Source organism: Dipodomys spectabilis, unplaced genomic scaffold, assembly GCF_019054845.1.
Source record: "Dipodomys spectabilis isolate Male_0828 unplaced genomic scaffold, ASM1905484v1 ptg000003l, whole genome shotgun sequence".
Lineage (NCBI taxonomy): Eukaryota > Metazoa > Chordata > Mammalia > Rodentia > Heteromyidae > Dipodomys > Dipodomys spectabilis.
This window is the reverse complement of record NW_024870680.1, coordinates 3,755,953-3,776,621: the sequence shown is the minus strand read 5'-3', so window position 1 is coordinate 3,776,621 and position 20,669 is coordinate 3,755,953. Positions and strand designations below refer to the sequence as shown.

The 20,669-nt window shown below is 40.7% G+C and overlaps 1 protein-coding gene across 1 annotated transcript in view; it reads left to right on the top strand.

Annotated features, from left to right (window-relative positions):
* Ccdc81 (coiled-coil domain containing 81) overlaps positions 1-20,669 on the top strand; it is a 48,408-nt gene that overhangs the window by 13,510 nt on the left and 14,229 nt on the right. Inside the window, exons 5-13 of the mRNA XM_042689564.1 lie at positions 3,355-3,434; positions 3,880-3,995; positions 4,973-5,096; positions 11,075-11,165; positions 12,358-12,504; positions 13,489-13,593; positions 16,655-16,827; positions 17,413-17,491; positions 18,521-18,741. Coding sequence (XP_042545498.1) covers positions 3,355-3,434; positions 3,880-3,995; positions 4,973-5,096; positions 11,075-11,165; positions 12,358-12,504; positions 13,489-13,593; positions 16,655-16,827; positions 17,413-17,491; positions 18,521-18,741 — 1,136 coding nt within the window. The remainder of the gene's footprint in view (positions 1-3,354; positions 3,435-3,879; positions 3,996-4,972; positions 5,097-11,074; positions 11,166-12,357; positions 12,505-13,488; positions 13,594-16,654; positions 16,828-17,412; positions 17,492-18,520; positions 18,742-20,669) is intronic.

Genomic DNA, 20,669 nt, shown 5'->3' with positions numbered 1-20,669 from the left:
GCCAGCCCGGGCAGGAGAGACCGTGAGACTCCTATCTCCAATAAACCACCAGAAAACCGGAAGTGGCGCTGTAGCTCAAGTGGTAGAGCGCTCGCTTTGAGCTGAAGAGCTGAGGGACAGCACCCAGGCCCAGAGTTCAAGCCCCACGACCGACAAAAAAAAAAAAAAAAAAAAGAATGATACTCTACCACTTGAACCACACTTTCTCTTCTGGCTTTTTCACAGTTATTGGAGATAAAGGTCTTATAGACTTTTCCTGTTTGGACTGTTCATTTAAATGCAAACATTAAAAAAATTGCTAATTTGTTCATCTCACAATATTTGCTACTATATTGTTACCATAAAGCGTATCAAATAACTTCCAGGATGTAATCATCTTTATTCTTCAGAGATTATTTATTCACAGAATGGGCCATCATAATTTCCTATCTTTTTCTTTTTTTTTGGCCATGGGGCTTGAACTCTGGGTCTGAGCGCTGTCCCTCAGCTCTTCAGCTCAAGGTGAGCGCTGTACCATTTGAGCCACAACACCACTTCCCATTTTCTGGTGGATTATTGGAGATAGGAGTTTCATGGCTTTTCCTGCCCGGTCTGGCTTTGGATGGCAATCCTAAGATTTCAGCTACCTGAGTAGCTAGGATTACAGGAGTGAGCCACTGGTGCTCAGCTTCATCACTTCCTATCTTAAATCCCAGGGCTCTCTTGCATTTCCCATGGGCTTCATTAGATGTCCTCAGTGCTCTTCTCAGTGACATAATGCCTCACAGGTCCTCTTGGCAGGTATAGCAGTGCTAAGTGGCTTCTTCTCTAATGATTCAAATGGATAGAGCTCCTAGATTTGGGGAGGTTTTTACTATGTTTCTCAGGCTGGTCTTAAATTCATGGGCTTAAGTGATTCTCCCACCTTAACCTCTTGAATAGCTGACATTACAGGTATGTGTCATCATACCTGGCAAAACCATAATTTTTAAGAAAAAAATTTTTTTTGTCATGGGGCTTGAACTCTGGGCTTTGTTGCTATTCCTGAGCTCTTCAGTTCAAGGCCAGCACTCTACCATTTGAGCCACAGTGCCACTTCTGGTTTTCTGGTGGTTAATTGGAGATAAGAGTCGAATGGTGGCTGGCTTTGAACCATGATCCTCAGATCTCAGCCTCCTGAGTAGCTAGGATTACAGGAGTGAGCCACTGGCGACAGGCAAGAAATGTTTTTCAAAAGAACTACTCCTGAGAAGGTATTTTATAAAGAATAAAAAAGTGTTTGGAGGCCAAAGCAGATTGAGAATCACCTAGTGTATCTATCAATCATCACAAGCAGAGGCTCAGGACAGTCAGTTAAGGAGCTGAGAGGTCTGGCTATAAAGATATTAATGATACTCATAAAGATATTAATGATACTCATTAATATCTCATTCACTTTATAAATGCCAATGTGATGGGAGTGATAGTTTTATTCCTAAACACCATGTGACTTAAACCTGTCTTGTTGAATTGTCTTATTAGGATTTTTTTTTTTTTTTGCCAGTCCTGGTGCTTGAATTTAGGTCCTGGGTACTGTCCTTAAGTTTTTTTTTTTTTGTCCGTTGTGGGGCCTGAACTCTGGGCCTGGGCACTGTCCCCCAGCTCTTCAGCTGTAGATCAGGGCTCTACCACTTGAGCCTCAGCCCCACTTCTGGCTTTTTCTGCTTATGTGGTGCTGAGGAATCGAACCCAGGGCATCATACATGCAAAGCAAGCACTCTACCACTGAGCCACCTTCCCAGCTCCTGTCCTTAAGTTTCTTTTGCTCAAATCTAGCCCTCTATCATTTGAGCCATAGCACCATTTCCAGCTTTTTCTGAGTGGCTTGTTGGAAATAAGAGTCTGATGGACTTTCCTGCCTGGGCTGGCTTCAGACCACAATGCTCAGATCTCAGCCTCCTGAGTAGCTAGAATTATAGGTGTGAGTACCAGCACTTGGCTAATTTTTTCTTCTATTACTAGGATTTGAACTTTTGGGACTCAAGCTTGTTCAACTCGTTTACTTGGCTAGTGCTCTGCCATTTGAATCACATCTCCAGTCCAACATTTTGTTCATTTTGCTGGCACTTTTGGTGACAAAGTTTCCTGGACTGACTCAACTTTAATCCTCCAAATCTAGCTTTCTGAGTAGCTAGGATTGTAAGCAAGAACCACTGATTCTCAGCATACTTTCCTCCTCCTCCTCCTCCTCCTCCTCCTCCTCCTCCTCCTCCTCCTCCTCCTCCTCCTCCTCCTCCTCCTCCTCCTCCTCCTCCTCCTCCTCCTCCTCCTCCTCCTCCTCCTCCTCCTCCTCCTCCTCCTCCTCCTCCTCCTCCTCCCCCCCCTCCTCCTCCTCCTCCTCCTCCCCCTCCTCCTCCTCCTCCTTCTTCTTTCCAGTCCTGGGGCTTGAACTCAGGGCTTGAGCACTGTTCCTGAGGTTTTCTGCCCAAGGCTAGTGATCTGCCACTTGATCTCCTTTATTACCTTTTTGGTAATCACATGAGTGTTTCACAGTCTTTCCTGCTTGGACTGGCTTTGAACCATAATCCAGATCTCCGCTTCCTGAATAACTAGGATTACAGGCATGAGCCACCAGCACCTGGCTTTACTTTCTAAGTTTTAAGCCTCTTCTGGAGAGTCCTTTCAAAGCCTTTTGTAGGTTGTAGCATTTGCCCAAATATATTACTTTATATTAATACTTCAAGTCTGGTTGTGATATGATGTAATAAATACTTTGTGCTTGTTTTCTTGGAGTATCTCATAAAAGTCCTACAAATTAGGTCCCATTTTTTATCTCCAAACATCTAGTGCTAGGTCTCATAGCAATTAGCAATGTGAGCATTTGAACCCAAGCCCAGATGACTTTATAGCCTTCCTTTGATTAATTATAGAATCACTGGATCAAAAGTGGAATTAGTGGGCTGGGAATGTGGCTTATAGTGATAGAATGCTTGCCTAATATGTATGAGGCCCTGGGTTCAATTCCTCAGAACCACATAAAACAAAAAGTCATTAAGTAAATTATAATTTTTTTTAAAAAGTGGCATTAGCCAGCTTGTTCACATCCTAGTATTTTCCACAAGTCCTCTTTTCTTTCAAAGACTTCTAACCAAAGCTTCAATTTGCAAGGCAATTTCCAAAGAGGAGATAGTTCCAGAACAGGAAATGTATAGCTACCAGGGTTCTAACTTCCATGAAGGAGATTATCCCTCACTAGATTTGAAGTCTGGACTTCACTAAACAAAACAACCTCAAAGGTTATCATGGTCATCTTGCTTTGGAGATAGCCTGCTCAGGTTCTGTTTGTCTGTCTAGGATCATCAGAGCCAGGTGTAACCTTTCCTGTCTCCCTTCCAGAGGCCTGGCACCATGGACTCTGTATTGTCCAGCAGAGAGGGCCACAGGAGAAGGCCCAGCAGTGTGCTTGCATTTCCAAGGTGAGCCCTTTGCTCTGAGGGTTGCTGGGCATAGCTCCCTCTGCCCAGGGGGCAGCATTTCTTAATCCTTAGTACCTCTCCCTTCCCTTTTCCCTTCCCTTCTCCCCTTCTCCTTTACTTTTCCCACAAAGCAATTTTGTTAACACACACACACACACACACACACACACACACGCATGCACACACGCATGCACGCACGCACGCATGCATACACACACACACACATAGGCTTCTTTTGGGTCTACAATATGCTGGGGCAAGTTCTTAGCTGACTCTCAGACTTAGCCTCAAAATGAGAGGGAGTTCATGATATACCCACAAAGTCAAATCATTCATTCCCTCAAAGCAAGTGGACTTATTTTAGAACCTGCAAAGTGCCTGGCTACCGCCCAGAACTGAGGATTCAGGTCCAATGCACTGAATAAACAACTTGACTCATTTCTAGGATTGAGCACAAAGACAAAGAGGGCAAACCACCCATGGAGACCATTGTAGAAGGTGAAGAGCAGTACAAAAGGAAGAGCAGGCTGGAAGACCAGCAAGACAAAGAAGGCATCAAAGGTAGGTCAATAGTTTTGGGATGCTTATGAGCCTACTCATATTGTTTAATAGTCCTATGTTCAAAGGGAATCAAGTTAGATTCACAAGTAATCATAGTAATATTTTCTCTAAAAACATTACTTCTGTATCTCCCATCATTTGCCTTAACCACTTTATGAGTCTTAGGTCCTATAACTCCTATGCTTTTAAAACAGTCATCTCTTTGCTGAACACCATGCTCCCCCTCCTCCCCTGCCCCATTGTTAAAGGAATCAAAACTCAGGCAGGCATGGTGGTTCACACCTACCATCCAAGCTACGGGAGGCAAAGACAGGAAGTTCATGATCTAAGGCCAGTTCAGGCAAGAAGTTAAGAAGACACTTCTTTTACCAAACAAGGTTGGCATAGTAGTACACTTTTGTTATTCCCAACCATCTGGGAAGCATAGGTAAGGAGGATTGTTATCAGAGGTTAACCAGGACAAAAATCTTGAGATCCTGTTTTGAGAAATAATGGAAGTAAAAGTGGGCTGGGAGAAAGCATTCCAAGGTTGTAGAGCACCCACTTAGCAAGCACAAGGTCTTGAGCTGAAGCCCTTGTTCTTCCTACTTCTCAAATCAGGAGTCAATACTCAGATAGCTATGGGGTCCATGTAGGTGAGAAACACAAAAAGTAGGCTCTAGGGCAGGCATACTCTGTCTTCCTAGGACAAAGGGCTATTGTTGAAAGGTAAAAGTTCATCTTCAAGCCAGAAGTGGCGCTGTGGCTCAAGTGGTAGAGCACTAACCTTGAGCTGAAGAGCTGAGGGACAGCGCTCCGGCCCAGAGTTCAGGCCCCACGACCAGGCACTGCCCCCCAGCCCCCCCAAAAAAAGATCATCTTCAGATGATATTTACCTTGGTACAAACTGCTTTCATTTATCTGTGTTAAGTACAAACTGATCATTCAGTGGTTTAAAAGTTGCAGACAAAGTTACTTCTATGTGTTTCTCATTCTAGAGATCTTATCACCCAGGAAACTTCGAGATAGACAAACTGCCTCCCCTACCAAATTGACAAGTGTCAGCTTGCTGGACAAGTTGGAGCCAAGTGGGAGTGGTGGAATGAATGTGACCCCTGAAAAGTAAAGTGCTGTTGTTCTTTTTGCATGTATTTATTGATGCAGGGAATTTCAGTAATTGTTTATTCCTTTAGCCATTTTTACCCAGTAATCAAAGTGTTCCTTAGCATGGTTTTACTTTATCTTTTTAAAAAAATCTTTGGATAATCTCACTTGTGTGAAAGGTGATTGAGATTTAAGTATTGAATCCTAGGCATTTAGTTCAGTCCAACAGACATTGAGCGACACCATGTACCCAGTATGATTCTAGGCACTGAAGATACAGAGTGAAATATATAAAACCTACTTTCATAAAACGTAGAGTCTTGTAGGGAGATTGGCACTGAAGAAATAATGCCTTTGAAATCCAGGGATCACTGGTTCCTGAATGTAATCCTAGATACTTAGGAAGCTGACATTTGAGGATTGAAGTTTGAAGCTAGTTTAGGCAGAAAAAAAATACATTAGATTCTTATCTCCAGTTAACTATCAAAAAGCCAAAAATAGAGATGTGGCTGAAGTGGGACAGCACCAGATTTAGGCCAAAAAAGCCAAGAAAGAGTGAGAGTCCTTGAATTTAAGCTCCAGCACTGGCTCAGACACAAAAATAATGCCTTTGATGGACAGAGCCAAAATCAGAGTCTAGCAAGAAGAGGGAGTTAATAATTACTGGGAATTATTTTTTAATTTTGCCAGTCTTGGGCTTGAACTCAGGGCCTGCACACTGTCCGTAAGCTTCTTTTGCTCACGGCTAGCACTCTACCACTTGAGCCACAGTGCCACTTCTGGCTTTTTCTGTTTATGTGGTACTGAGCAATCAAACCCAGGGCTTCATGCATGCTAGACAAGCACTCTACCACTAAGCCACATTCCCAGCCCTACTGGAAATTATGACAAAGAATTTCCTGTAGAGGTTAACAAAAGTATTATCTACCAATTTTAAAATAATTCATGTTCATCATAAGGAACTTTCAAGTAAAACAGACAAACAGATGTTACAAAATAAAATGATCATTCATAGCTCATTATAGGAAGGGAAACTTTCTGCTAACAGGGGGTATATCTTTTATTTCCATGAACATATATTTATTTATACTTGAAACATGCACACATTTGAAATAAAATTGAAAGCATATTATATGAAACTTGGTTATACCTAACAAACAGAAGATTTAGAGCCTTATAGCTCTAAATTTCCTCAGACATTATTAATGTTGGCATGGCATCCCTGTTAAAGATTAAGCGTTTGAGCAATCTCCTGTTGGATATTTAGATGGTTTCTAGTTTTTTACATTCTAAATAATATATGACAAATGTAGTTACTTAACTTCTTTTCCATGTAGCTGATTATTCCAGAGGCTAAAAACCTAGATGCTCTCATTCTTAGCCTCCTACATAGCTTGGGATCAGTCTACTATGCCCAAGTGTGGGTGGAGAAGCAGGGAGTCTCATGAACTGTTCTGCTCAGACTGATCTCAAACTGCAGTGCTCCCACTCTCAATCTTCCCAAGTAGCTTGGATTACCAGTGTGAGCCACTGGTACCTAGTCAAAATTTTAAATTACCTCATTTTCTTTATTGTTGGTCATGGAGCATGAACTCTGGGCCTGGGCGCTGTCCCTTAGCTCTTCAGCTCAAGGCTAGAGCTCTACCACTTGAACCACAGCGCCACTTCCAGCTTTTTCTGCTTATATGGTGCCAAGAAATTGAACCCAGGGCCTCATGCATGCATGCAAGGCAAGCACTCTACCACTGAGCCACCTTCTTATCCCCAAATTAACTGATTTTCAAATGACTTAATACTAGCATTAGATGGACCATTTACAATTTATTCCATTTTATTTATTTATTTATTGTGTGTGTGTGTGTGTGTGTGTGTGTGTGTGTGTGTGTGTGTGTGTGTGTGTGTGTGCCTGTGCCAGTACTGAGGCTTGAATTCAGAGCCTGAGCATTGTCCCTTAGCTTTTTTTGCACTCTACCACTTGAGCTACAGCTCTACTTCCAGCTTTTTGATGGTTACTTGGACATAACTTTACTGCCCTGTCTGCTTTGAACTTTGATCCTCAAATCTCAGCCTCCTGAGTAGCTAAGATTACAAGTATGTGCTACCGGCATCATTTATTCCTTTCATAGATATTTTTTATCATATATATCGTGTATATATATATATACGATATATATGTACTGTATATGTATATATTATCACATATACATGTATATATGTGTATAGTATATATGTGTATAGTATATATGTGTATATACATATCATATTTGCATATAATTATTGCATGCTATATACTTTTTTTTTTTTGGGTCCGGTCATGGGGCCTGAACTCTGGGCCTAGGCACTGTCCCTCAGCTCTTCAGCTCAAGGCTAACGCTGTACCACTTGAGCCACAGTGCCACTTCTGGCTTTTTTCTTTTTGCTTATGTGGTGCTGAGGAATAGAACCCAGGGCCTCATGAATGCAAGGCAAGTGCTCTACCACTGAGCCACCTTCCCAGCCCTCATGCTATATACTTTTGTTTCTCTTTAATTTAATTGACTTATTTATTATTATTCTATTAATCCTCTGAATGCTAAGGATTGCACTCAGGACCTTGAAAACCTGAGATAAGTACATTACCATTGAGCAACATCACAGCCCCTACAAACCTTGTCTTAATTGTCTGTTCTCACTTCCTCCATTATCCCTGAGAATTTTGAATGTACTTGTTTAAGATTGTTTTTCCCCAGTTCTTTATTGTCTTTATTTCCTTGTGTAAGAATTTGTTGAGTTTGCTAACAGAGGTAACTCTTGGTTCTGCAGTACTTTGAATGCTTAGCAGTTTGCCTGTGTGTGTGTGTGTGTGTGTGTGTGTGTGTGTGTATTGGGACTTGAACTCAGGCCTGGGTTCAGTCAAGACTGGCACTCTACCATTTAAGCCACTGCCCCACATTTGTTTTTTTTTCAGTGGTTAATTGGACATAAGAGACTCATGGACTTTCCTGCTGCAGCTGGTTTGAAAGACAGTCCTCAGATTTCAGCCTTCTGAGTAGCTAGGATTACAGATGTGAATCACTGGTGCTCAGCAGCAGTTTTTATTTTATTTTTTAACTTGTTTAAATATTTACAATATTAGTTAAGTTTAAATTAGTATTAGCATTAGTTGTAAAAGGAGTCAGTTTTAAGAATTCATTTTTAAAATCTGGAATAGAGCTATGTGCCGGTGGCTCATGCCTGTAATCCTATTTACTCAAGAGGCTGAGATCTGAGCATCGTGGTTCAAACCCAGCCCAGGGAGGAAAGTCCATGAGACTCTTATCTCCAATAAACCACTAGAAAACCAGAAGTGGCACTGTGGCTCAAGTGGTAGAGCGCTTGCCTTGAGCTGAAGAGCTGAAGAGCCCAGAGTTCAAGTCCCATGACCGACAAAAAAAAACAAAAAAAAAAAATCTGGAATACAGAAACTTTTTAAATTAAAAAATTAAAAATATTTTTATTCTTTTAAAGTAGTTGTACAAAGGAGCTGCCATTCAACAAAGCAGTTTATGAATACAGTGCATCTTGATCAGTGTCACTCCTTTCAACGTTCTCACCCACCGCTCCCAACCCAACCCTTCCCTCGCTTTTCTTAATATTATAGGATATATATTGAATTCTTTTTGCCACTTAACAAAGCAGTTTAATGTATACAATGCATCTGCAAGATTTTCACCCACCTTTGACCTACCCTTTCCCTTAGTTTTCTTAATATATACAATAAATTGTTGACATATTCTTCTCCCCATATCCCAATTCATTTTAGTGTAGACATTTTTCTTCTGGTATCTGATCGTCTTGACAAGTTGTCAGGCTACACTCTGGAGAAAATATTGATATTAATATTTACATCCTGGCCCTGGGTTGCCTGAGCAATGCTGGCAACTGTATCTACCTGGTGGGTCCCAGGTTTTGCTTTCTGACAGGGTGTGGAGCCTGTGTAAAGTCAGGAGAAAGACAAGATTTGATCAGGTTTACCCTCGAGATCCAAAGGGCAGGAAGTACTGCCCACATATGCTCCTTGGAATGGAGAGGACACAAAAGGCCTTGCATCTTGCCTGCAAATTATGCCTCAATGTACATCAAGACTGTAGCCACACCTGGCCCAGACACTTTTTTTCCTCTTGAGTTATTGGGACAGTCTCCTAATGCTTCTCCTACTCTAACTGTTGTCCATATTCGGTTGATTCCCTCAACAGCATAGCCAAAGTCATCCTGTGTAAGTTAGATGATATCATTGATCATTTCAAGTTCCATAATATTTCCCATTGTCACTCGGAGTTAAAGTTGTGCATGATCATGCCTCCTCTGACTTCTACCCTGAACACGGACATAGTCCCACCTTAGAGTTTGCATTCATTTGGTTAGCTGGAAAGCCTCTATTACTATTATTTGTTCTGGTACTGGGCCTTGAACTGAGGACCTTGTGCCCTCACTTGGCTTTTCACTCATGTCCCCTATCACTTGAGCCACACCTCCAGTTCCTAGAATTCTCCTCCTCCTCCTCCTCCTTCTCCTTTTTTTTTTTGGGTCAATCGTAGGGCTTGAACTCTGGGCCTGGGTGCTGTTCCTGAGCTCTTCAGCTCAAGGTGAGTGCTCTATCACTTGAGTCACAACACCACTCTTGGTTTTCTGGCAGTGGTTGATTGGAGGTAAGAGTCTCATAGACTTTTCTGCCCAGGCTGGCTTTGAACTGTTATCCTCAGATCTCAGCCTCCTGAATGGCTAGGATTACAAGTATGAGCCACTGGTGCCTGGCTCCTAGGAAGTCTTTTCTCTTGGTAATCTCTATTATTGCTCTCTCCTTGCCTCTAGGTATCAATTGAAATGTCATTTTCTTGGTGAAAGATTTCTGGTCATTCAGTTTGGGACTTACTAGACTCACTATTTCTCCAGCATTGGATGGTGTTTATCATCATGGGATAGATGACAACATTCACATATTTATCTTGTTTCTGACATTTATTTATTTATTTATTTATTGCTGGTCCTGAGGCTTGAACTCAGGGTCTTGTCATTGTCCCTGAGCCTCTTTGTGCTCAAGGCTAGCGCTCAACTACTTGAGCCACTTCTGGCTTTTTCTGAATTTGTTGGAGTCTCACAAACTTTCCTGCCTGGGTTGGCATCAAACCGCAATTCTCAGATCTCAGCCTCCCAAGTACCCATCAGAATGTTAATTCTATGACAGATGTGTATGTGTGTGTGTGTGTGTGTGTGTGTGTGTGTGTGTGTGTGTGTGTGTGTGTTCATGTATTTTATTTGCACTGAATTTCCTGTGTCTAGAAAAGTACCTTCATATATTTTTTGTGAGATGAATAAATTTTATCTTTTTTTTTTTGGAGGTCCGATCGTGAGGCCTGAACTCTGGGCCTGGACGCTGTCCCTCACCTCTTCAGCTCAAGGCTAGCGCTCTACCACTTGAGCCACAGCGCCACTTCTGGCTTTTTTCTTTTTGCTTATGTGGTGCTGAGGAATCGAACTCAGGGCCTCAGGCATGCAAGGCAAGCGCTCTATCACTGAGCCACCTTCCCAGCCCCAGTAAATTTTATCTTTATCTCTCAAATTGGTAACAGAATTTCTAAGTTTCCATAGCTAATCCATTGTCAGTAAGCTTATAAATTGAGATTCAAAGTCAGCATATTTATGACACAAAGTGCAGATTTTTTTTTTGTTGGTCATGGGGCTTGAATTCTGGGCCTAGGTGCTGTCCCTCAAATTCTTTTTAAAAAAATTATTGATTTTATTTTTTGATTTGTGGTACCAAGGAATTGAACCCAGGGCCTCATGCAGGCCAGGCAAGAACTCTACCACTAAGCCACATTCCCAGCCAAAGTACAGATTCTTAACCTTGAGACAAAGCTTTTGAAGAAACCCACTGATACACTGTGCTGTGTGTGCTGCTCATTCTTATGTCTAACATCTCCATTGCTCCTCAGGCCAGAGTGCACTAAAAATTATTCAGTGTCTCATTGTTCTTACAGAGTATTGTCTCCAGTTAGTCTGAAAAATGACAGTATGAAACTCAGAACATCTCCAGTCTCAGCTTGCCAAGATCATAAAAAAGCAGGACAGGTAGAGTGTATTCAAATAAATCCCACTCTGAATCTTTCCCTCACTTCTTTTTCTCAAGGAGAGTTCTGGGAATTGTTCTTTCTTCATTATAATTTATGGTTGAAGCTCATGAGCTATAATGACCCAACATGTGATTAATCTATCTACTAGTCAAGATATACTAACAGAAATAGTGTGTGTGTGTGGGGGGGAGGGGGGAACCTTCTAATTTTCCCAGTTGCCATTTTCAATTTTAGTGAGAATTCAGTAATTATTTATTATTATTTTTTGAATTGTGAGACTCACTACAAATCTCATCTTGCTAATTGTCACTAGTATATACTTTTTTCTCCTCACTTTAAAAATTAACTTCCATTAATTATACAGGGAGGGAGGATGTCATTGTTGTATTTCCAGGCATGTTTGCAATGTATTCTAATAATCTCACTCAATCAGGCGCTGTCCTTAAGCACCTTTTGCTCAAGGCTAGCTAGCATTCTGCCACTTGAGCTACAGCTCCACTTCTGGCTTAAGTCTCAGACTTTTTTGCCCAGGTTGGCTTCAAACTGTGATCCTCAGATCTCAGCCTCCTGAGTTGCTAGGATTACAGGCATGAACCACTGGTGAGTGGCTGAATATGTACTTTTTTTTCTTTTCGGTCATAGGGCTTGAACTCTGGGCCTAGGCGCTGTCCTTCAGCTCTTCAGCTCAAGGCTAGTGCTCTACCACTTGAGCAACAGGGCCACTTCCTGTTTTCTGGTGGTTTACTGGATATAAGAGTCTCATGGACTTTCCTGCCTGGGCTGGCTTTGATTTGCTATCCTCAGATCTCAGCTTCCTGAATAGCTAGGATTTACAAGTTGAATATGTGCTTTTATAAAGTATGTTTCTTCACATACTCAATCCTGGGAGAATTTGGGGAGGGAATGTAAAGGCAAAGAAGCCAGATGCTAATGGTTCTGCCTGTAATCCTAAATCCTCAGAAGATTAAGATCTGAGGATCTCACTTCTAAGTCAGCATAGGCAGACAAGTTCAAAAAACACTTTTCTCCAATTAACCAATAAAAAACCAACAGTGGAGATGTGACTCAAGTGGTAAAGTGCCAGCCTTGAGCAAAAAAAGTGAAGCCCTGGGTTTAAGCCCCAGAACCTACACACATTTAAAAAAAATACAAAGTAAGAAATAAATTTGTCCTCAAATTTGGGATTGTAGGAAATGTGCTATGTATGTTTGCAACGAGCACAGCGGAATTTCCCTTTGTACTATGGTGAGGAGAAGAGGAGGAGAGAGCTAGAAGATGAGCAACTCATGCAGCAGTACCAGGCGCTGAAAGACCAGGAGGCTTTCTACCAGTGCCAGGTATTGCATCACCATCACTTTATATGGGATAGTAGATCCTGGTGATTGAACTCCATCAGTGCATTCCTGGGTGCTAGCCCTGCAACATAGCTGATCTGTTTTGTAACTGTGAGACTTTTCATTAGTAACCAACAATTTGGGGGTGAATATCTGTGTAGATGAGTGTTGACCCGCATTTTTCCCTTCAGTTAGACTGAATCTTAAAGATTGACTTGCTGGATTATTTATTTTTGATTTATGAAAAGTTGTAAGCTCAGAGTTTTACTTTTCAAGTCTGGGTGGTGGCTCATGCTTATTATCCCAGCTATTTGGGAGGTCAATTGGGAGGACTGCCGTTGGAGACTAGCCTATGCAAAAAAAGTTAGCAAGACCCCATCTCAACAAATGATCTGGGTATGGTGATATGTGTCTGTGGTCCCAGCTATATGGGAAACAATCATAGCTCTGAAAGGTGCTACAAGAATAATAACTAAGGCTGGGTGTGTGGCTTAAACTGTAGATCTTTTGCTTTACAGGTTCAAAGTCCAGAGTTAAAATGGCAGATGGGCTTAGGGTAGCTGTTCAGAGGCATGCTTCTGCCCCATTCTCTACCAAGTGATTTCTTGGGCTTTATGTGGCCTGTGGGCTTGATGTTTTCCCCACTGAAGCCCTATCTCAAGCAAGAAAGGACAGAATGACACTCTTATATTTGTTTTGTCCAGATTCCCATGGTCTCCAGTCTGACATTACTGCCCTTCCCTGTGTTTGTGATAAACTATTTCATTTCTGCTCAAGTTCTTTGTTATGGTAGTGTCTGAAGTCCAAGAATAGGAAATACGAACCTCTCCTAGTCAACTTCTATAAATCTATAAAGACATCAGAAAATACCATTACCTCCAAATGGGTTTCCATGTTGGCACAACTACATTAATGTCATAGAGCGAAAAAATTAAAACATTCAATTTTAATATGTAATTTAAAATTTAAAAAATTCTTTTGCAACAGATGAAAAGTCTGGCTGCTAGAGAACAAAATCAGAAAAATGCTGCCTATAATCTTGGAGTTGCTGAAGCTATAAGAAATCACAAGAATGAGAAACCTGAATTTTATGTAAGAATTCCTTTATATTTTCTCTTGCTCACAGTTGTCCCACCTAGGAAAGTTTGGATCTGCTCACTGTGTCCCAAGTCATGGCATTTTATTTCTTTAGCATTTTTATTAGGTTATGTGAATTATTCACAGGGAGATTCATGATGACATTTTCAAATGTGTATAATATGTTCTAATCAATTGAAGCTCCTGATAGAGGCGCACCATCCTTTCCCTCTTCCTTAAAACAACTTAAAGAGATTTCAGTTCTGTTTTTATTGTTGCAAACAACATTTTGATTGTATTCATCCTCTTTCAAGAATATTGCAAAATTATTTATTGTATTTTTCTTTTTTACTCATCCTTTTCTTATTTGTCTCTAATTAGTTTCTGAATTAATTTATAATCTGTATTTATCTACTTAGATTGTATGTGTGTATGTGTGTGTGTGTGTGTGTGTGTGTGTGCATGCGTGTGTGCACATGCACTATTCCTGGGGCTTGAACTCAGAGCCTGGGTACTGTCCCTGAGCTTTTTGTTCAAGGCTGATGCTCTACCACTTGAGCCATAGTCCCACTTCTGGTTTTTTTTTTGGTGGTTAATTGGAGATAAAAGTCTCATGGACTTTCATGCTTGGGTAGCTTCAAATTGAGATGTTTAGATCTCAGCTTCTTGAGTAGGTAGGATTACAGGTGTAAGCCACTGGCACCTGGCAGGTTGTGTGATTTTTTTTTTTTTAAGTGGCAGAGTTGGAAAGGGGACTGGCAAAAGTTTTTTCCAAGGCAGGGGCTGTTGTGTCTACCTGTACACCATCAAAACTCACAACCTAGTTCTTAGTATTAGTCATGACAGCGCTTGCTAATAATAGACATTATCAGCCAGGTCCTAGGATAGGACAGTATACCGAAGTCCAGTCCTAGGATCTAAAGGGAGAACCTGTAGCATACCATCACTGATTTGTACTGGCATCACAAAACATCTGGGGCCTTACCCTGGACTTGCAGAGTGGGTAATCTACATCACAATAAAATCCCAACGGATATGTATGTGCATTATAGTTGAAGAAGCTCAGCTTCAGCTGGAGGTAAGCCACTGCTTTCACAGCTTGGTTTTTAATGTTTGCAGTCATTATGGTCTACTTTTATTTCTACCTGATTATTTATCCTTTTACACTACTATTTAGGCAGTCTTACAGTCTTCTTATAAATATAATAAAATATTTTCTTTATTCCTCATGGGATGTATACTGAGTTCCTATGGCCACTGTGCTAGCAGCCAGAAAAACAAATTTCCTTTTCTAAAGAGATCTCAGTCTAGTTGGGAAGACAGACGCTCAAAAAGCTAAGGGTTTTATAAACTGACTGCTATGATAAATCTTTTAAAAGGGCTCTACATGAGCAAGTAAGAGAGGCACTTAACTCAGAGAGATTGGAAGAGAGTTAGGTAGCTGGGTGCTGGTGGCTCACACCTGTTATTCCTAGCTACTCAGGAAACTTGAGTTGTTAAGAGACATCTCAGACAGAAAAGCCCACGGGACTCTTGTTTCCCACTCACCAGCAAAAAGCCAGGCTGGAGGCATGGATCAAGTGTAGAGTATCAATCTTGAGTAGAAAAACCAAGTGGAAGTATGAGTATGAGGCCTTGAGTTCAAGCCCCAGTATGGGCACAAAAAAAGAAAAAGAGCCAAAGAGACATTATCAGCAAGCCATTGTACAAACCCATGTTCAGGAGTGATTTCCAGTTCCTTTTTCTGTGTCCTTTGTATCCAACCACTTACCCATTCACTTGCTTTCACCTCTAAAATATGTTCCAATATCTCTTCAAACCTCCTTAACACTAATATTAGCATGCTCTAGTGTGCTACATTCTACACTGAAAATCTGCCACACTCCCTGGTTAGCTTCTCCTACAATCTATGTTGGTCAATAAAAACTATTATCCCAAACATACCACCATCCTGTTTTTCTAATAGTGTTCCCATTGAATTTGAATGAAATTTAAACTTGCTTGCTCTATTAGACCCTGTACCATTGCCCTCTACCTTTCTTTGAGCTCCTTAACTTCCATTTCTTGCTCATTTTGCCTTGATTTTAAAGCCCATCCTCTGCTCACTGACCAGGCCTGTTTCATTTACTGTCTTGGTTCCTTTTGGAAGGGACACAGGATCCCCTGGTGTTTTAAGTGTGTGTGTGTGTGTGCACGCACATGCGCTTACACATGTTATGTGTATGGTATGATTCATCCCTCTCCAGAGAAAAGTTTTCCCTAACAACCAGACAACGTAGTGCTATTCCCACACTGTTACTTGCTGTGGTAAGAGTTCCATTATAACCCTAAGTGATTTGATTACCTTTCTCTTCCTGACCAGAATGTAGGCTAGATGAGAGTGAAGATCTCTACCCTTAACATGATTGGATCTCCAGTGTCTAGAAAGGCAGACCCATAGTAGATGTGCAAGTCTTCCTCCCCTCCCCTCTGCTGTGTCCTTGTTCATGCTGTTGCACAAACTCAGAATTCTGCATACATTCATGCAATTACAACATGCAGCTCCATTACATGCTGTCAGTTCTACTTCAGGACCAACTCTGTGGGCTCTTTTTTCCTTCTGTCTCAGCAATGCAGTGTGAGCTCAGCTTTGCCCTGAAACATTCTTATGTTGATCCTTTTATCTTGACACTAGCTGGTCAACATGTTGAGGGATGGGAAAAATGTTAGAAATTAAGAAATATTTTCCAGCCAGGTACAGTTGGTTCACATCTGTAATCTTGAAAACTCAGGAAACTGAGATGTGAGAATTGAGGTTTGAAGCTCATTTGGGCAGCAAATGCCATGAAACCCTCATCTCCAGTTAACTATCAAAAAGCTGAAAGCAGAGCTGTGGCTCAAGTGGTAGACCACTAGCCTTGAACAAAAATGCTCAGGAACAGCACCCAGGCCAGGAGTTCAAGTTCCAAGACTGGCACAAAAATAAAAACAACCACAACAATAATAAAACAAAAGTATTTTCTGCCCAAGTTTGGTCTGATTTATTTATTTGGTTGTTTGTTTGTATAAGCAATGAATTGCTTTTCTTTCATTCTAGAAATCCTTCCTATTTGATAAACGGCCCCTTAGTTCTGAGATTAATGCTATTAGGCAAGAAGAATATTCCCAAGCTCTCCTGAAACAAATGGAAAAAAGACGGGAAAAGGAAATAAAACAAAGACAAAACAGAGAGGTGATGGACCGCCTAGAACAAGTTCAACTCACAGAGGAGTAAGTCCAGTCAGATATGCTCTGAAAAATGGGTTTTGTGTGAAAATAATTTCTCCACTACTGTAACCAACTGAGCAAACTAACTATAGTTAGCAGGCTTTTCATTAGAACAATGAAAATAATAGTTTGTAATTGTTTCAGTTATACAATATCATTTATATTATATACTGTTTCCCTTCCCTTCTCTTCCCTTCCCTTCCCTTCCCTTCCCTTCCCTTCCCTTTCTTCCTCCTTGTATTGATACTGGGGTTTAAACTCAGAGCCTCTCAGTCTTACTTGTTTTTTTTCAATCAGTGCTAATGCCCTACCACTTGAGCTGTGCCTTCACTTCTGGCTTTTTGCTGGTTAATTGGAGATAACAGTCTCATGGGCTTTTTTTTTTTAATTTAGGCTGGCTTTGAAGCAAGATCCTACAATATCAGCTTCCTGAGTAGCTAGGATTACAGTACAGGTGTGAGCCACTGACATCTGACTTATCACACTCACATTTCTATTAATACTTACTGAACATCTTTTGACTGTTACTTTGCATTATTAAGGACTCAGTAACTCTCTCATACACTTTCTCTTGTTCTTAAATGCCAGACTTGCTAAACAAAGAGCCAAATATTTAAAAGACAAGATGGAAGAAACACAGTGCTACAAGAGAGCTTTGGATGCACAGGTAAGGGGACAATTTTTTTTAAATTTACTTTATTGTTTTAGAGGTGATACAACAGGGTTACCTTTATATATGTCAGGTAAAAGTATCTTTCTTTTTGCATAGTGTCGTCTGTTCCCTCATTGTCTCCCATTCCTTCCCTCCCATCTCCACAACATGAATTGCATAGTTCACTTTCATCAATGTCCAGTGTGCTACACTGCTGCACTCTTCACCCTTTATCCCTGATTCTGTGCCCTTCCCCCCTCTCACAGATATGCACATGAATATGCCATATATAAGGTAAAGAATACAGAGTCATTAAAAAAGAAAAAACAAATTAAGAAAAAGTCCTTCATTTCCATATCTTTGGAGTACGCTTCAGTATGAATATCATTTTATATACATATGAAGAGGCACTTGTGATTTTCGTCTAAGACTATCTTCTTTTGGTCTCACTGTATGTGAGTGTCTAGAATACTGTGTAAAATCATGTAGTACTTCACTAATATTTTGTTAGTATAAATCCCAGCATGCTGTGCATATTTGAGTACATTATGCATCTAGTAAGTTTTTTTTTAATTTTAATTTTTATTTTTTGTGAACATACTGTACAGAGGGGTTACAATTACATGGGCAAAATAATGAGTGCATTTCTTATCAAGCATTGCAGCCTCCTCCTTTGTTTACCCTTCACGTCCCTTCCCAGCCTCCCCCCGCATCTAGTAAGTTTTGAGCACCTTATTCTTTTTTTTTTTTGGTTGGTCGTGGGGCCTGAACTCTGGGCCTGGGCGCTGTCCCTCAGCTCTTCACCTAAGACTAGTGCTCTACCATTGAGCCACAGCAACACTTTCAGCTTTTTCTGCTTATGTGGTGCTGAGGAATCGAACCCAGGGCCTCATGAATGCAAGGCAAGCACTCTACCACTGAGCCACTTTCCCAGCCCTGCACTTTATTCTTTTCTGTAAGATATGGATACCTTGTTATAGAGTTGAATATAAAGTTTATTCCCTGAAAGAATTATAATATGCCTTGTGTGTGTTCTTGTTCCAGGTAAAAAACAAACCCTCCCAGTTGCCTATGTTTGAGCCAGACTCCTTTGAGCCCATTTTTGGTAAGGAAGACATTGACCACCTTATAGAAAGGCGAATGAAAGAACAGAACTGCATGAAGCACCAGCTGGAAGCAGCTTCTATACACAAGAAGAACATCATCCTGAACCAGCTGATGGAGCAGAGGCGGGATCTGGAGATGCTTCAGAGGACACACAGAGAGTAAGGACACACTTGATTCCCCCAATCCATCCCTTCTCTTCTTCTTTTAATCTCTCTGTCACTCTCTGACTTTACCTTCTCCTTTTCCTTGTTTTTCTCTATGTCAGAGAAGAATAATAGCTACGATACAGAGGCATTACTGCTGCAAGACATTATTCGAAGCCCATTACATGCTTACTCTAGTTTTATCCTATGAAGAAAAACTCACTAGATGAATAACAAAAACACCCTCACCATCTCACTTTTTGTCTCCCCACGTTCTTTTTCCTTTTCTTTACAGAACATTGAACTCCACTGGTTTTTGGACATGGTAGACAAAACACTCTACTACTGAGTTACATGCCCAATCAGTGCAACTTCTTACAATAGATGGCCACAATAGCACTATCCATTGGAACTACCATATGAACCACAAATGTAGTGACATGCTCAAATAGACCCGGACATGATAGTTGGGCCATCTCTCAACATCCACTAACCTTCTCATCCATTTGAGAAGGTGGTAGAGAAGGGGTGAGGCTGGCAGAGGAGGACTTCATATCATACACATATCTTTAAACTTAAACCTCCAACATCATCTAGTTTATTAAAATGCCCAATAAGTCATTCTACCAGTGGGGAATTTTTAAGGATCCTGACTGGCTCTCAGTCTTGCATCATCTCCAAGATTCCTACCTAGCTTTTTCATCATCCCTTTCTACTCCTCACCAACTCTACCTCTGATTGCCACTCCAGTTTATTCTCTGTAGATGTTGAGCAATTCTCAAATATTTGATGAGCCAAAATTATCAAGGTGTTCAGGACTCCTAAAGAGACTTCTGTACAAAGGAATCCACTCTTCTTGAATGCAGTTGTATTTGTAAAATAGAAAATCCCAATTTTAAAATTAAAATTTAAAAATTTTGTAAGATAGTGCATAGATTTGTTATGTTCTATACCAATTAGGTCCAGAAGACTAGATAATGGCAGACATGATGAATAGGGTAGAGTTTGGTTGTTGGTAGAGGGGAATGGAAGTGGTTAAAACAAGACTTCAATTCTGGTTAAAAACAAAATACTTCATTCTATAGAATAGAGTGTTGTATGTGCCTAAGATGTATAAACTTGTGTGTCTATGTAGTTCCTAAAATACTAAAATGTTTTCATACTCATTGATAGGTAACTATTATCCTTCAATCCCCCAAGTTCTTCTCGGTGCTTGCACTGCCCTCCCTGTACTCTGTTCCATCTCTCCACCAACTTTTACCTTAAGGGTGAATAACCTGAGATCTTCAGACCACTTCCAGGATCTATTCTGATTGGTGGGTCAGTTTCTACCACTGTACTGATTGTGGTGTATCAGCTAGGTTATGTGACTTTAGGGCATTGGTTTCCTTGTTAATTAGGGCTAATAAAGGCTCTCTCAACATCTTGGCTGACTCAGAGTAAATGTTTGGTAAAGAGAAGTGATTACTATTATAAGGAGAGGAAACTGAAAGAAAAGCTGTGCTGAATTTAAAATGGCAGCATAATTCTCCATTTGTTTCTGGATTATACATTGTTATAATAATTCTTAATTAAAGTAGCATAAATTGGTGAGATTATTCTTGCTTGAGATTATCTTTATAGCTGACATCCCACAGATAATTATTGCCCATTTTATTGATTTAGGATACAAGGCACAGTGATTCTGCACGTTTTTTTCTAGTGCAAGAAAGAGAAAAAAAGCTTTTACAAAAGGGAAGAAAAAAAAGATGACTGTGAAAACAGCTCCAGTAGATTCTCTGCTCATGGAGAGTGATGACGGAGTAGTGTGGTCATTGAGAGTCAAAGCTAGGCAAAGTACAGTGTGTTATATGTTCACTTTATGCCCATGACTTTGACTTGATTTCCTGTGCTATGATTCTGAGAGTCTGTAGAATTTGCTCCAGTTTTCTGCCTGAGCATGC